At 39.2% G+C, this 18,518-nt stretch overlaps 1 protein-coding gene and 1 pseudogene across 1 annotated transcript; both read left to right on the top strand.

Moving 5' to 3' along the window:
- The first annotated feature begins 1,330 nt into the window (after positions 1-1,330).
- On the top strand, positions 1,331-2,454 carry LOC112413879 (putative elongation factor 1-alpha-like 3). Its single transcript, XM_024766058.1, is given in 2 exon segments — positions 1,331-2,054; positions 2,057-2,454. Coding segments are annotated over 2 exon segments (834 nt in total). The 5' UTR covers positions 1,331-1,618.
- Positions 2,455-2,487: 33 nt separating this feature from the next.
- On the top strand, positions 2,488-4,074 carry LOC112413808 (elongation factor 1-alpha 1 pseudogene; annotated as a pseudogene).
- Positions 4,075-18,518: the final 14,444 nt, after the last annotated feature.

Genomic DNA, 18,518 nt, shown 5'->3' with positions numbered 1-18,518 from the left:
AGCATAAGCAATAAGCAGTAAAGATGACTGAGATGGTCTCAGCACTCAAACAGTTTAGAATGAACGCCAACACGTATACATGATAAGTCAGTGCTGTAAGAGGAACAAATGAAAACCAACATGAATACTGTGGAATCAGAAAAAGTTTCACAGGTAGTTAATAAGGGCCTGGGTATGTGATGGGAGAGATACTGTAACAGAGGGAACTGCAAAAGCACAGATACAGAGGGGTAAGAGAACACTCCACACACCCCAGAATGCAGGGCAGTTCAAGTTCTAAAACAAATTACAAAAGGAGAATTTCATTTTTAAAATCCAACCAGGAAAAGAAAAACCTTCCCATTAAGTCTCTAAAAAGTACACATCTTGAAGGATAAACAAGGGGGCTCATTTTAAGCCAAAGAGTTGGAAAAATTATGAACCATGCTAGCTTCAACCCACTTCATCATTTCCCGAAGCACTTTACAATCTCTAAGAGGATATATTTAGAGGGGACTGAGTTACAGGAAAGGGATGTCTGGCCTAGCAAGTCTCTGAGGAAGTGGGGACTGGCATACCTGTCTCCCTTGATGACACATGCAATATATCAACCTGCTTCAAAAACCATTTTCTTAAATTCTGCAAGTTATCACCGTTCTCAGTAAGAAAAAGCAATACAGCAATTCTTAAAAGAATAAGTTATGTTTCCTCGAGGGGAGTGGGGACTAGGAAATCTTACGTTCTTCCTCTAGAGTTTATTTTCTTACATCATTAAAAACCTTTCCCGTAAACAAATTTTATTCATGTTTTCTACCCCTTTACCACCAACAACAAAATTAATTTACCTTGGAACTGTGTCTAAGCATGGTGAATTTTAACCCAGAAGATGAATGAGTAATGAGAAGGGTGTTCTGTAATTATTACCTCTCCCTCTCAAGATTGCCACTGCATCAGCCACGCCACCAGTAGAAGATTAAAGATGGCCCCCAACTCTCTGCTAGGCCTCTGACTGAGAGATGCAGTCCAGTCCCCATCCTCACTCTCACCCCCTTGAATCTGGGCAGGTAACTGCTTTGACCATTACAATATGGAAGAAGTGATGCTGCACCAGTTTCCAGATGAGCCTGTCAACTGTGTGAAATAATAATAAATTGCTTTTTTAAGGCCCTAAATTTTAGAGTAGTTTGCTAAGAAGCACCAGATAACTGGAACAGTAACCATGTCGCAGCTCCAGCTTTCAGGGCTTTCACCACACCACAACCAAAATACTGTTTCACTTATAAAAGGAAATAAAAACCCAGAAGTTACAATGTATTAGATAGGTTTCTAACAGAATATGCTGTCAACTCTCAGAGCATAAAAAAGACGACCGAAGTGTCCTAATTCCTCCTAAGAAATGCAAAATGACCTAACATCAGTCAAGTTCCTCTGAAAGGTTATAAAAATCAAACTCCTTGAGTATACCCAAGTGATGCATTGATTCTTTAAACCAAAGAAAACCCTCTGGTCTGGAAGGTTAGATACCAGGAAGTAGTCATCTCCGGAAAGTAGTATTTAAAAAGGAAGTGAGGCCTTTTTCACAATGGGTTTGCCGCCAGGACACAGGTGTTGTGAAAACCACCACTAAACCTAAGCAAAAATGGGAAAGGAGAAGACCCACATCAACATTGTTGTCATTGGACACGTAGATTCGGGGAAGTCTACCACTACTGGCCATCTGATCTACAAATGTGGTGGGATCGACAAGAGAACCACTGAAAAGTTCGAGAAAGAGTCTGCCAAGATGGGAAAGGGCTCCTTCAAGTATACCTGGGTCTTGGACAAACTGAAAGCTGAACGCAAGTGTGGTATCACCACTGATATCTCCCTATGGAAATTCGAGACCAGCAAGTACTATGTGAACATCATTGATGCCCCAGGACACAGAGACTTCATCAAAAACATGATTACAGGCACATCCCAGGCTGACTGTGCTGTCCTGATTGTTGCTGCTGGTGGTGGTGAATCTAAAGCAGGTATTTCCAACAATGGGCAGATTCGTGAGCATGCCCTTCTGGCCTACACTCTGGGTCTGAAACTGTTGTTAACAAAATGGATTCCACTGAGCCACCCTACAGCCAGAAGAGATATGAGGAAACTGTTAAGGAAGTCAGCACCTATATTAAGAAAATTGGCTACAACCCCGACACAGTAGCATTTGTGCCAATTTCTGGCTGGAATGGTGACAACATGCTGGAGCCAAGTGCTAACATGCTGTGGTTCAAGGGATGGAAAGTCACCCATAAAGATGGCAATGCCAGTGGAACCACAATGCTTGAAACTCTGGATTGCATCCTGCCACCAACTTGCCCAACTGACAAGCCCTTGCCTTTGCCCCTCCAGGACGTCTACAAAATTGGTGGTACTGGCACTGTCCCTGTGGGTCGAGTGGAGACTGGTGTTCTCAAACCTGACATGGTGCTCACCTCTAAGTAGTCATCTCCGGAAAGTAGTATTTAAAAAGGAAGTGAGGCCTTTTTCACAATGGGTTTGCCGCCAGGACACAGGTGTTGTGAAAACCACCACTAAACCTAAGCAAAAATGGGAAAGGAGAAGACCCACATCAACATTGTTGTCATTGGACACGTAGATTCGGGGAAGTCTACCACTACTGGCCATCTGATCTACAAATGTGGTGGGATCGACAAGAGAACCACTGAAAAGTTCGAGAAAGAGTCTGCCAAGATGGGAAAGGGCTCCTTCAAGTATACCTGGGTCTTGGACAAACTGAAAGCTGAACGCAAGTGTGGTATCACCACTGATATCTCCCTATGGAAATTCGAGACCAGCAAGTACTATGTGAACATCATTGATGCCCCAGGACACAGAGACTTCATCAAAAACATGATTACAGGCACATCCCAGGCTGACTGTGCTGTCCTGATTGTTGCTGCTGGTGGTGGTGAATCTAAAGCAGGTATTTCCAACAATGGGCAGATTCGTGAGCATGCCCTTCTGGCCTACACTCTGGGTCTGAAACTGTTGTTAACAAAATGGATTCCACTGAGCCACCCTACAGCCAGAAGAGATATGAGGAAACTGTTAAGGAAGTCAGCACCTATATTAAGAAAATTGGCTACAACCCCGACACAGTAGCATTTGTGCCAATTTCTGGCTGGAATGGTGACAACATGCTGGAGCCAAGTGCTAACATGCTGTGGTTCAAGGGATGGAAAGTCACCCATAAAGATGGCAATGCCAGTGGAACCACAATGCTTGAAACTCTGGATTGCATCCTGCCACCAACTTGCCCAACTGACAAGCCCTTGCCTTTGCCCCTCCAGGACGTCTACAAAATTGGTGGTACTGGCACTGTCCCTGTGGGTCGAGTGGAGACTGGTGTTCTCAAACCTGACATGGTGCTCACCTTTGCTCCAGTCAATGTGACAACTGAAGTGAAGTCTGCTGAAATGCACCATGAATCTTTCAGTGAAGCCCTTCGTGGGGACAATGTGGGCTTCAATGTCAAGAATGTGTCTGTCAAAGATGTTCATCGTGGCAATGCAACTGGTGACAGCAAAAATGACCCACCGACAGAAGCAGCTGGCTTCCCAGCTCAGGTGATTATCTTGAACCACCCAGGCCAAATCAGTGGCGGATATGCACCTGTGCTGGATTATCACACAGCTCACATTGCTTGCAAGTTTGCTGAGCTGAAGGAGAAGACTGATCGTCGTTCTGGGAAAAAGCTGGAAGATGGCCCCAAATTCTTGAAATCTGGTGATGCTGCCATCATTGATATGGTTCCCGGCAAACCCATGTGTGTTGAGAGCTTCTCTGACTATCCTCCTCCGGGCCATTTTGCTGTTCGTGACATGAGACAGACGGTTGCTGTGGGTGTCATCAAAGCAGTGGACAAGAAGGCAGCTGGAGGTGGCAAGGTCACCAAGTCTGCCAGAAAGCTCAGAAGGCTAAATGAATATTATTCCCAATACCTGCCACCCCAGTCTTAATCAGCGGTGGAAGAACGGTCTCAGAACGGTTTGTCTCAATTGGCCATTTAAGTTCAATAGCAAAAGACTGGTTAATGATAACAATGCATCGTAAAACCTTCAGAGGAAAGGAGAATGTTTTGTGAACCATTTTTTTTGTGCGTGGCAGTTTTATTAGTTTTTAAAATCAGTACTTTTTAATGGAAACAACTTGACCAAAACTCTGTCACAGAATTTGAGACCCATTAAAAAAGTTTAATGAGAAAAATTTTAAAAAGGAAGTAAGAAACAACTTTCATTTTATGCTATATACAACTCTGACTTGCTTAAAATAAGCATGTAATACTTTTAAATTTTTAAAAAGATACTTCCTTTGAAAAAAAACAAACCACTGTAGTCCTAACAACTTTTAAATGCCTTTTTGGTGCACTAAGATGATGGCAAATGCCATTCTTAGCTATGCTTTCACAGAATGAAAGACGGTATCAGCCCCCAAATAGATACCTATTTTTAACAATGAGTAGACCCTGGGCTCTAACTTATTTCTCTTTCTCACCCCACCAGCCACATTCTCCTGCACAGTATGGCACTTCCAGTTAACACAGTGCCCAGCAAAGGGAGGAGGACTGTGAAAGTGGAAACGGCTTTGACTTCCTTCTTTCAAGCTTTGACGGGTACTAGGTAAAAGGAGAACAGTTTCAGAACTTCCCCCATGCCTCCAGCAACTCTGTGCTAGGCCTCCTTGCAAACCATTTCCCATGGTGTTCTCCTCGAGGCCTCTGCCTTACTCCCAACCCCCAAAAAATTAGCAACACGGCTGGATGCATATGAAAAAGATTGGCAAAAAGTCAAATCAGAAAGATGAGGGGCTGAAAAAAAAGAAGAATAGTTTCTCCCCTGAATATCTTTAAGTTTTCATAAACTATCCATATCTCTAACCCATTCTCTTTAGACCAATTCCTTGCTCCTAAGAAATTCCATCAGGAAACAGATAAAGGAAAGATGAAATTCAGAACATTTTGCTCTGCTTCTGGTTATTAATGTCAAGTAAAGAACCAAAGTGGAAAGTAAATAACCACAAGAAAAGTTACAAGTTTTTGAAATTATCACAGGTTTTGTTAGGTTCTTCTCTGACGTATCATTAAGCATTGAGGACTCACTGTTAGCTATAAGCACTTGCAAGGGCCCTTCCCAACCCTCAGTTTATCAGCAGATTCCCTAAAAGGATAGAAACAAAGGTTCAGCAAGTTTCAACTACCAATATTTCTTCCAAAACATCATTTATTAGAGTCTTATGATCTCAGATTCAAGTTATTCCACTTACTAAACCCTAATATTCCAATTTAGTTTCTCTCAGAGGAAAATACACAAATCAAGATAAAATATGAACTGATAAATGAGTTCTATAAAAACTTGATAAACAAAGAATAATGTAAGTACGGTTTAGCAAATTTAGATGTTAAAAAAAAAGATGAGTCAAAAATGACCAAAGGGGGCTTCCCTGGTGGTGCAGTGGTTGAGAATCTGCCTGCTAATGCAGGGGACACGGGTTCGAGCCCTGGTCTGGGAGGATCCCACATGCCGCGGAGCAACTAGGCCCGTGAGCCACAACTACTGATCCTGCACGTCTGGAGCCTGTGCTCCGCAACAAGAGAGCCCGCAATAGTGAGAGGCCCGCGCACCACGATGAAGAGTGGCCCCTGCTTGCCACAACTAGAGAAAGCCCTCGCACAGAAACGACGACCCAACACAGCAAAAATAAAATTAATTAATAAACTCCTACCCCCAACATCTTCTTTAAAAAAAAAAAAATGACCAAAGGATCACCCATGCTAAATACATTAATAATACAGAGCAACTTGGAGAGCAAGAGATTGAGGAGAGGGAATCATGTAGCGTTATTTTTAAAGCAGTACAACGTGTGCGAAGTTAAGAGATAATCTTTTTTTTTTTTTTTTCCCCCAGTACGCAGGCCTCTCACTGTTGTGGCCTCTCCCGTTGAGGAGCACAGGCTCCGGACGCGCAGGCTCAGCGGCCATGGCTCACGGGCACAGCCGCTCCGCGGCATGTGGGATCTTCCCGGATGGGGGCACGAACCCGTGTCCACTGCATCGGCAGGCAGACTCTCAACCACTGCGCCACCAGGGAAGCCCTAAGAGATAATCTTATCACACCCAGCATTAGTTCGACATCTATTAACTTTGGGGATATGTTCCAATCCGTTTTTTGTTTTTTTTTTAAGAAACTACAAGGATCCACACTGATGGTAGAAAAATTATCAGAGCTTTGTGTTAAAGAAACATGGGATGTCTGATCCAGAGAAGAAAAGGAAAAAAGGTCTCGTTTACCAAAGATTGTTGGATATATTAAAGGTTTTTTTAATGAGAAAAATGCCAAGTAAATGCAAAACAGGCTCAAATGTCAAGTCATTAGGCAAACACGGTCTCTGAACAAGAATACAGTGGACCACAAAGTTCCCAAAACAAAACTCTCATATTAGCTCTCAGTGTTGCCTTTGGCTTCAGGGAGACAGGCACGATTTTACAAAATTGGACAAGTGAGGACAGGCACACTTTTGTTTAAAAAGCAAATCACCTTAATAGTCAGCAGACAGTGGGATAAAGGCACTAAGATTTTAAAAAAATCATCTCCTAGTAGAAATCAACACATAATGGATCAGATGGTTTTGCAACTGGGGTGTGCAAAGGGCTAGGGTATCTCACAAACCGTACCTAAAATCAAATCAAGGCAACTAGAAAAAACAAGGCTGGAATACAAAGTTACCTAAGAAAATTACAATCAATTCTAGCCCATTTCCTGATGTCAGGTAAGAATGCTTGCTGATAAGTGACTTTTGTAGTTATAATTTAAAAAGCAAATTAGGGTATCTATAAACAGGAGAACAGAGAAACAAAATAGTGGTATATTCACACAATAGAAACTATTAAAAAGTACACAATAAAAAGGAACAAACTACTGATATACCCAAGACTAATGAATATCAAAACATTACACTAAGTCAAGGAAGCCTTATAAAGAGTACATACCATGTGATTCCATTTACATAACTTCCAAATCAGGCAAAACTGATCTACAGTAGGAAAAAAATTTTTCCCAGGGAGGGAAGAACAGGGAGCAGAATGACTGGAAAGAAACATGAAGGAACTTTTCACAGTGAGAGTACAATATAGTATAGTATATACAATATGATGTATATCTTGATAGAGGTTTGGGTTACACAGATAAGTACATGTGTCAAAACTCATCAAACAGTATACTTAAGATTTTTCTGTTTTCCACTCTAAACTGTACTTCAAATTTTTAAAAAAGTTAAAAAGTTAATAATATGCATATTGAAATATTTGGGGGTAAATGTACCGATGTCTGCAATTTACTTGGAAAATAAAAAAATAAGATAGCAGAGTAGAAAGCAAATAAAGCAAAATATTACAGAATCTAGGTGGTAGGTAAACAGGTGTACAATTTGTGTACAATTCTTTCAATTTTTGTTTTTCATGATAAATACAATTATTTCATGATAAAATGTTAGGCAAAAAAACAAAATTTGATATTAGAAAAAGTCTCTTTCCATTAAGCTATTACTCAAAGAATTAAGGCTCATTTGGAGCCTCTCTTTGGAATAGGGACTATCATTACCCACCTTCATTACTGGAGTAAGATATTTACTCAAGACCATCCAGTTCCCTCTGTGCTGATTCTTCTATCACCCAACAAACTTCTAACCAATTACTGTTCCTCAAGTACCCTGAATTCACAAAAGGGATGCTCTGGACTGAGGCAAACATATAAAAGCATTATAGTCACAGATGAAGTACAGCCTAAATCAATTGGTTCCGTGCTTTATTAATGTAATTAATCTTCCTCTTATCTCTGGTTTTTCTAATCAACTGGTCTCTTATGAGTCTGGTTAGCATAATTACCTCCCCAAAAGTCTTAGGAAACCTTCAATATAAGTTTCTAGTTTGGGAAGCAAAGGACCAGGCCACAGACAGCAATGTCTCAAAAACAGACACCAAGATTTCTCTGTTGGCGCAGTGGTTAAGAATCTGCCTGCCAATACAGGGGACAGGGGTTCGATCCCTGGTCCAGAAAGATCCCAAATGCCGCAGAGCAACTAAGCCTGTGTGCCACAACTACTCAGCCTGTGCTCTAGAGCCCGCGAGCCACAACTACTGAGCCCGTGTGCTACAACTACTGAAGCCCACGCACCTAGAGCCCATGCTCCACAACAAGAGAAGCCACCACAATAAGAAGCCTGCGCACCTCAATGAAGAGTAGCCCGCGCTTGCCACAACTAAAGAAAGCCCATGCACAGCAACAAAGACCCAATGCAGCCAAAAATAAATTAATTTTTTTTAAAGTAAGTGTAAATTTGTAATTTAAAGGAAAAAAAAAAAGCAACACCAACCTTGTGAAGGTAACCATGCAGCCAGCTGGTTTTCTCACCTGTAAAATTCCGATATCTGTCTTGCCCAAAACAGGCTTGTGAGGATAACTAAGATAACATACATGAAAGCATTTTAAAAATAAAGTTCTACACAAGTGTTATATATTATTATGATTCCATGATGCTACTAACAACCTCTCAAAACCACCTGTGCTGCTGGACAAATAAGGAAAGAATTATTTAAACAGATCATTACCATAAAGGAATAAGGTCACTTAAGAGAACTTTCCAGCACAAACACCTGACCCACAGTGATTAGTGTTGACTCACAGATATCTCTATGAGTCAAGAACTACTATCCCCCATTTACAATAGGTCTTTTTGTCTCACCCACATTCAAGTACACAAAGTAATAGGAGAGACAGACACTGTTGAGTTTAATGGCTTACTGGCATTATTCTGGGAGTGCTACTAAATACCTCTTGCAAATCCAATGGTCACAACACTACTATACAATTAAAAAGGCCCTAATTCAAGCAGTTATCACCAAGTAAATTATCTTGTCCATTTCAAACAGATTCCCCATGAAGATCAGCAGCAGCACCTAAGGCTTTATATCACGACCGACCTCATCGTGGTTCTGAAAATAAATTTCTCCTAATCCCTATAGCTACTCAACAGATTCAGCATAACTTCAAGATTATTAAGGCTATAATCAAAAAGTCTACAAACAATACATGCTGCAGAGGATGTGGAGAAAAGGGAACCCTCGTGTTGGTGGGAATGTAAATTGGTGTAGCCACTGTGGAAAACAGTACGGAGGTTCCTTAAAAAACTAAAAGTAGGGACCTCCCTGGTGGCACAGTGTTATGAATCCGCCTACCAGTGCAGGGGACATGGGTTCGAGCCCTGGTCCGGGAAGATCCCACATGCCACCGAGCAACTGAACCCGGGTGCCACAACTACTGAGGCTGCATTCTAGAGCCTGAGAGCCACAACTACTGAAGCCCATGCACCTAGAGACCATGCTCCGCAACAGAAGCTACCGCAATGAGAAGCCTGCGCACCGCAACAAAGAGCAGCCCCTGCTTATGGCAACTAGAGAAAGCCCACGCACAGCAACAATGACCCGATGCAGCCAAAAATAAATTAATTAAAATAAATTTTACAAAATAAAATAAAAGTACAACTACCGTATGATCCAGCAATTCCAATTCTCACTATACAGTGGGAAAAAATGAAAACTTTAATTCGAAAAAATCCATGCACCCCAATGTTCATAGCAGCACTATTTATAGCTGCCAAGACATGGAAGCAACCCAAGTGCCCATCAACAGAAGATTGGCTTAAGAAGATGTGATATATATATACATATATATATAATATATATATAAAATATATATGTATATATGTAATGGAACATTACTCAGTCATAAAAAAAAATTGCCATTTACAGCAACATGAATGAACCTAGAGAATAAGTCAGAGAAAGACAAATAAATATATCATTTATATGTGGAATCTAAAAAATAATACAAATGAATCAATATTCAAAACAGAACCAGACTCACAGACAGAAAACAAACTTACGTTACCAAGGGGAGGCGGGGGAAGGACAAATTAGGAATATGGGATTAACAGATATTTTATACTTAAAATAGATAACCAATAAGGATTTACTATATAGCACAGGGAATTATACCCAATACCTTATAATAACCCATAATGAACATAACCTGCAAAATAAACAAAAAAAGATTATTCATTCAAATGGGAAATAGTACCATACTTGAAGACAGGGTCATCTGCAGAAAACTGAGACATACTTAAGAATACAATTTCTCTCCCTCTCTTTTTTTTAAAGTAGTGATTGAAGATGAAAAAATAAACTTTCTTCTAAAAATTTTAGTTTAAGCCTAAAATTCTAGGCTCAAAGTTTATAATCACCACCTACCCTGTGGACAATAGAAACAAAAAGAAAAAGGGGCTGATTAAAGTTTATCCCAAGGCCTTCATCATTCACTATTTACTGATTAGTTATAATGTGCTCAGCACCATTATAAATTACAAAAGATACAAAAATGTATCCTTTATACAACCTTATAATAACAGAAATCTGGTAAGAGGCAGGAAATGCATACTAATTCCCTTGGCCAATTTTTCCAAGGGTCAACAAAGGCTCTTCTTTGTCCCACAAGCAATTCAACTGTACAAAAAAAATAAAGATGAAAATATTTAAACACTTGCTCTTCAACACAGCAATGACCTACCTAAAACAAGAGTTAACAAACTGTGGACATAAGTTATCTTTCATATCAGAATCTGAATACAAAATACCATTTAAAGCTCTTTTTTGATTCAGCAGGGCTCCCACAAACCACACATTTAAAAGCCAAGCCCAGCCAAAATCCTTGTAACATTTGGGAGGGAAAGTTTAAATTTCGAATGTTTAAATGGAAGAAAAGATGGCACGCTATATGTGAATAGAATGTGACAAATATTAAATGCAGTCCAGCTATTTGCATTTAACCTTCTATGTAAAGGAATTACCACTACTTACCAAGTAGTTTAGAATGGGAGTGTAGCATAGTGAAAGGAATACAAGCTCTGAGGAGTCAGGCCACTGATTCGCTATGCAAAATCTTGGAAAACTGACTAAGCTTCAATTTCCTCGTTTGTAAAACAGGAAACCACTATTTCACAACCACACAATTCCTATGAGGATTAGGAAAATAATACATATAAAGTGACAGTCATCCTGTAAATGGCAGCTACTGCTTCCAGTATTAATGTATATTTGAGCTAACACCTTAAAAAAAAAAAAAAAGACTGAAACAAAAAGAAATTAGAAAATACTCTGAGATGAAAACAATACACCAAAAATTTACAGGATGCAGTTAAGGGAGTGCTTAGAGGGAAATTTATACCTGTCTATGCCTATATCAAAAAAGAAGAAAGATCTCAAATCAAACTAATCTTCCACCTTAAAACATGAGAAAAAGAGCAAATTAAATGTAAAGAAAGCAGAAGAAATGAAATAATAAAGCCGAACAGAAAGTAATGCTATAAAAAAAGAGAAAAACTATAAAGTAAGTGAAATTAAAAGTTGGTTCTTTGGGCTTCCCTGGTGGTGCAGTGGTTGAGACTCCGCCTACCAATGCAGGGGACACAGGTTTGTGCCCCAGTCTGGGAAGATCCCACATGCCGCAGAGCAGCTGGGCCCGTGAGCCATGGCCACTGAGCCTGCGCGTCCGGAGCCTGTGCTCCGCAACGGGAGAGGCCACAACAGTGAGAGGCCTGTGTACCGAAAAAAAAAAGTTGGTTCTTTGAAAAAAATCAACAAAACTGACGAACTTGTAGCTGGACTGACCAAGAAAAAACAGAGAGAAGACCCAAATTATTAAACTCAGGAATGAAAGACAGGACATCACAACCAATGCTACAGATAATTTAAAAGATATAAGGGAAGATGACTTTGATGAAAAGGATAAATTTCTAAAAAACACAAAGTACTAAAACTCACAAGAAACATTAGAAAATCTGAATAGACCTACAAGTAAGGAGATGGAATTGGTAATTTTAAAACTTTCCACAAAGAAAAGCCCAAGCACAGATGGATTCACTGATGAATTTTAACAAATATTTAAAGAAGAATGAATACCAATTCTTCACACTCTTCCCAAAAAATGGAAGAGGGAATACATCCCTATTCATTCTATGAGCCCAGTATTACCCTGATACCAAAACCAGACAAAGATATCACAACAAAACAAAACTAGAAATCAAAATATCATATAGTCACAAAAATCCTCAGTAAAATACTAGCAAACCAAATCCAACAACAAATAAAAAGGATTATACACTAAGACCAAACAGGATTTATCTCAGGAATGCAAGGCTGGTTTAGCATCAGAAAATTAACCAAACTAATAGATCATGTAGTGAAAGATTAAAGGACAAAAAACCACATTACAGTCTGAATTATACACAGAAAAAGCATTTGACCAAATCCAATACCCCTTCATGAAAATAAAGAAATAAACTCAACAAACTAAGGATACAAAGGAACTTCTTCATCCTGATGAAAGGGATTTACAAAAAAGCTAAAATCATCACCACTGCTAACTTCATTACTTAATGGTGAAAGACTGAAAGCTTCCCCCATAAGATCCAGAACAAGACAAGGATGTCTGCCTTCATCATTTCTATTTAACCTTGTATTACAAAGACTGGGGGATAAAAAGAAGTAAAACTATCCCTATTTGCAGATGACATGATCTCGTATATAGAAACATCCTAAGGAATTCACTAAAAAATTACTGGAGCTAAGAAGTTCAGCAAGTTTGCAGGATACAAGAATACACAAAAATCAATTGTATTTCTATATGCTATCACCGCACAATCTGAAACTGAGTATCAAAACAAATAAAATAGGTATACGTTTAACAAAGGAGTGCAAGCCTTCTACACTGAAAACTATAAAACATTGTTAAAAGAAATTGAAGACATAGGACTTCCCAGGTGGTCCAGTGGTTAAGACTCTGCCTTCCAATGGAGGGAGCACGGGTTCAATCCCTGGTCAGGGAACTAAGATCCCACATGACATGTGGTGCGGCCAAAAACAAAGTAAAAGAAGTTGAAGACACAGATAAATGAAAAAAAATCCCAACATTCAAGTGTAGGAAGACTAATACTGTTAACATGGCAACAGTCCCCAAATTAACCTAAGAGATGCAATGCAATCCCTTATCAAATTCTTAGCTGGTTTTGCAGAAACTGACAAGCTGATCCTAAAATTCATATGGAAATGCAAAGGACCCAAAATACGCAAAACAATCTTGATAAAGAAGAACAAAGTTGGAGGAATCACACTTTCTGATTTCAAAACTTACTAGAAAATAAGTATTCAAGACAGTGGGATATAGGCATCAATGGAATAAAACTGTGAGTCCACAAGTAAACTTTTACATTTATGGTTAACTGATTTTTGACAAGGGTGGCAAGACAATTCAATGGGGAAAGAATAGTTTTTTCAACAAATTGTGTGGGGGCAATCAGATTACCCACATGCAAAAGAATAAAGGAAGAACCCTGTCTCACACTATATACAAAAATTAACTCAAAATGGATCAACAATTTAAACAGCTAAGACTTCAAAACATAATTTTAATGATACAACATAGTTGTAAATCTTCATGATCTTGGATCAGGCAACATTTTCTTAGATATGACATCAAAAACACAAGCAACCAAAAAAAAGAAGATAAATTGGACTTCATGAGAATTAAAAACTTCTGCGCCTAAAAGGACACTATCTCAAAAAAAGTGAAAAACCACCTACAGAATGGGAGAAAGTATATGTAAATCATACATCTGATAAGGGACTAGTAACCAAAATATATACCAATAAAAAAAAGGTTTATAACTCAACAAAAACACATAACCCAATTTAAAAATGGACAAAGGACTGAACAAGCATTTCTCCAAGGAAGATATACAAATGGCCAAGAGGCATATGAAAAGATGTTCAACATCATTAGTCATTAGCAAAAGCAAATCGAAACCACAATGAGATGCTACTTCATACCCACTACGATGGCTATAATCAAAAAGATGGGCAAGGATATGGAGACACTGGAACCCTCATACGTTGCTGGTGGGAATATAAAATGGTGCAGCCACTCTGGAAAACAATATGGCAGTTACTCAAAAAGTTAAACATCGAATTACCATATCACCCAGCTTCCCCTCCTAGGTATATATCCAAGAGAGTTGAAAACAGGTGTTCAAACAAAAACTTGTACACAAATGTTCATGGCATTATTCATACTAGCCAAAAAGTGATAACAACCCACAATATCCATCAACTGATGAGTGAATAAACAAAATGTGGTATACCGGGACTTCCCTGGTGGTGCAGTGGTTGGGAATCCACCTGCCAATGCAGGGGACACGGGTTCGAGCCCTGGTCCGGGAAGATCCCACATGCCGTGGGGCAGCTAAGCCCGTGTGCCACAACTACTGAGCCTGCGCTCTGGAGCCCACGAGCCACAACTACGGAGCCCACGGGCCACAACTACTGAGGTCTGCACACCTAGAGCCCGCCCACCACAACAAAGAGTAGCCTCCGCTCTCCACAACTAGAGAAAGCCCACACACAGCAACAAAGACCCAACGCAGCCAAAAATAAATTAATTAATTAATAAAAAAATGTGGTACTCCCATACAAAGGAATATTATTCAACCATAAAAAGAAATGAAGTACTAATACATGCTACAACACAGATGAAGCTTAAAACCATTCTACTAAGTGAAAGGCGGCAGACACAAAAGGCCACATATTTTATGATTCCATTTATATAAAATGTTCAGAACTGGCAAATCAATAAAAACAGAGAGTTAGATTTGTGACTGCCAGAGGGAAAGAGCAATGTGGAGTAACTGCTAATGGGTACATGATTTCTTTTTGAGGTAAAAATTTTCTGGAACTTGATGGTGGTGACAGCTGCACAACTTTCTGAATATACTAAAAATCACTAAATTGTACACTTTTAAAGGATGAATTTTAAGGTATGTGAATTGTACTTTCTATGTTCAATAATGTAATATTAAGGCCATATTCAAAAATTTTCAATCTCTTAACTAGAAAATGATAATCCCAAGGTTTTAGCTGAAACAAAGAGCAGCAGCAGCACTTCAAACATGCATGAAATTCTGAGCCAGGAGATCAAGCACCACCTTTCTAATCTTTCTGGGTTAAAATACTGCAAGTTGCCCTTGTCTGCAGATCCAGCCAATGCCCTGGACCTTCTTGTCAGTCTCCATGTTGTAAAGCATCAGGGAATCAAAACAGCTTCAGGCTGGGTATTCCAAAATCCAGCAACAGCAAGTTGCCAATATACTTATGAGACTATTAAACCAAAACCATATAATTTTAAACAAATTTAAAGTGTATCTTTGTGTATTTACCATTAACACATATTTAACATTAATGTATTTACCATTAACACAAAAGTATACAATTGTACTTTAATAAGAGCTCATCTAAAAATTCAAATGACCCAACTGTCCTTGATCACAGAATTCAAATGCTGAAATGCTTAAAATTCCTTAAAGTCATAACATAACAGTCACATAGCTAAATAAACGGAAAACTTTATAGAAAATAACATGCAGCAAAATAGTATTTTCACAATACCTGAAAAATGCAGTTTGACCTTAACTCTCAATCACACTATGTACGGACTAATATGTACTCTCTTGTGTCATACTGACACACAACCATAATAATGAGTAAAACAGTACAGATCAGTATCAGCCAAGAAGTGTGTGCCCTCATATTACTTCAGATCTCACTTAATTTTTCATAAATATATACTGAACTTTATTTTTAAGAAACAAATTTTACTACCTCCCACATGATCAGTTTCTTTCTATGCCATCCCAACCTATGGGCAGGAGGTAGGGGGGGAATAGAGAGAATATATCTACCTATTGTCTTCAGCAACACAGATGCACTTCAAAAATATAACATGCAATTGGAAAGAGTTCAGAAAAGACATCTAAATATCTATAGGGATGGAAGTGCAGACTAAACAGACTTCTTTCTAGAAAACCCAAAGCTGAGAAAGGAGGATTAAATCTATAAAATTAAGTAAAATATCAAGACAAATGAGGTGAGTGCAATCTTGTCCACCAGAAACTAAAGGACCTAAGAACAAGGTACCTCTTAAAATCTAAGATGTTGGAAGTTCAAGCTTTGGTTTTTTTAGAAATATAACCTAGAGTAGGAACCAAGATGGTGGAGTAGAAGGACGTGCTCTCACTCCCTCTTGCGAGAACACCACAATCACAACTAGCTGCTGGACAATCATTTACAGGAAGACACTGAAACTCACCAAAAAAGACACCCCACATCCAAAGACAAATGAGAAGCCACAATGAGACAGTAGGAGGGGTGCAATCACAGTAAAATCAAATCCCATAACTGCTGAGTGGGTGACTCACAACACATATACCACAGAAGTCCACCCACTGGAGTGAAGGTTCAGAGCCCCATGTCAGGTTCCCAACCTGGGGATTTGGCAAGGAGACGAGGAATTCCTAAAGAATCAGATTTTGAAGGCTAGTGGGATTTGACTGCAGGACTTCGACAGAACTGGGGGAAACATTCACCGTGGGGACAAGGACACTGGCGGCAGAAGTTCTGGGAAGTATTCCTTGACGTGAGCCCTCCCAGAGTCCGCCATTGGCCCCACCAAAGAGCCCAAGTAGGCTCCAGTGTTGGGTTGCCTCAGGTCAAACAAGCAACAGGGAGGGAACCCAACCCTACCCATCAGCAGGGAAGAGGATAAAAGTTTTACTGAGCTGGCCCACCAGAGCAACAGTCAACACTACCCACCACCAGTCCCTCCCATTAGGGAACTTGCACAAGCCTCTTAGATAGCCTCATCCACCAGAGAGCAGACAGCAGAAGCAAGAAGAACTACAATTGTGCAGCCTGTTGAACAAAAACCACATTCACAGAAAGACAGACAAGATGAAAAGACAGAGAGGGCTATGTACCAGATGAAAGAACAAGATAAAACCCAGAAAAACAACTAAATGAAGTGGAGATAGGCAATCTTCCAGAAAAAGAATTCAGAATAATGATAGTGAAAAGATGTACCCACAGCAAACATCATTCTCAACGGTGAAAAACTGAAAGCATTTCCTCTAAGATGAGGAACAAGACAAAGATGTCCACTCCCACCACTATTATTCAACATAGTTTTGGAAGTCCTACCATCGCAATCAGAGAAGAAAAAGAAATAAAAGGAATACATATTGGAAAAAGAAGTAAAACTGTCACTGTTTGCAGATGACATGATACTATACATACAGAATCCTAAAGATGCCACCAGAAAACTACTAGAGCTAATCAATGAATTTGGTAAAGCAGTAGGATACAAAATTAATGCACAGAAATCTCTTGCACTCCTATACACTAATGATGAAAAATCTGAAAGAGAAATTAAGGAAACACTCCCATTTACCACTGCAACAAAAAGAATAAAATACCTAGGAATATACCTACCTAAGGAGACAAAAGATCTGTATGCAGAAAACTATAAGACACTGTTGAAAGAAATTAAAGATGATACCAACAGATGGAGATATACCATTTTCTTGGATTGGAAGAATCAATATTGTGAAAATGACTATACTATCCAAAGCAATCTACAGATTCAATGCAATCCCTATCAAATTACCAATGGCATTTTTTACAGAACTAGAACAGGAAATGTTAAAATCTGTACGGAGACACAAAAGACCCCGAGTAGCCAAAACAGTCTTGAGGGAAAAAAACAGAGCTGGAGGAATCAGACTCCCTCACTTCAGACTATACTACAAAGCTACAGTAATCAAGACAATAAGGTACTGGCACAAAAAGAAATACAGATCAATGGAACGGGACAGAAAGCCCAGAGATAAAGCCATGCACCTAAGATCAACTAATCTATGACAAAGGAGGCAAGGATATACAATGGAGAAAAGACAGTCTCTTCAATAAGTCATGCTGGGAAAACTGGACAGCTATATGTAAAAGAATGAAATTAGAACACTCCCTAACACCATACACAAAAATAAACTCAAAATGGATTAGAGACTTAAATGTAAGACTGAGCACTATAAAACTCTTAGAGGAAAACATAGGAAGAACATTCTTTGACATAAATCACAGCAAGATCTTTTTTGATTCACCTCCTAGAGTAATGGAAATAAAACCAAAAATAAACAAATGGGACCTAATGAAACTTAAAAGCTCTTGCACAGCAAAGGAAACCATAAACAAGACGAAAAGACAACCCTCAGAATGGGAGAAAATATTTGCAAATGGATCAATGAACAAAGGATTAATCTCCAAAATACATAAACAGCTCATGCAGCTCAATATTAAAAAAACAAACAACCCAATGTAAAAATGGGCAGAAGACCTAAATAGACATTTCTCCCAAGAGGACATACTGATGCCCAAGAGGCACATGAAAAGCTGCTCAACATCACTAATTGTTAAAGAAATGCAAATCAAAACTACAGTGAGGTATCACCTCACACTGGTTAGAATGGGCAGCATCAGAAAATCTACAAACAAATGCTGGAGAGGATGTGGAGAAAAG

Source organism: Neophocaena asiaeorientalis, unplaced genomic scaffold (genome assembly GCF_003031525.2).
Source record: "Neophocaena asiaeorientalis asiaeorientalis breed wild unplaced genomic scaffold, Neophocaena_asiaeorientalis_V1.1 scaffold46, whole genome shotgun sequence".
In the NCBI taxonomy this organism is placed as follows: Eukaryota; Metazoa; Chordata; class Mammalia; order Artiodactyla; family Phocoenidae; genus Neophocaena; species Neophocaena asiaeorientalis.
The sequence above is the reverse complement of the archived record's forward strand: the minus strand, read 5'-3'. Positions and strand labels throughout refer to the sequence as shown.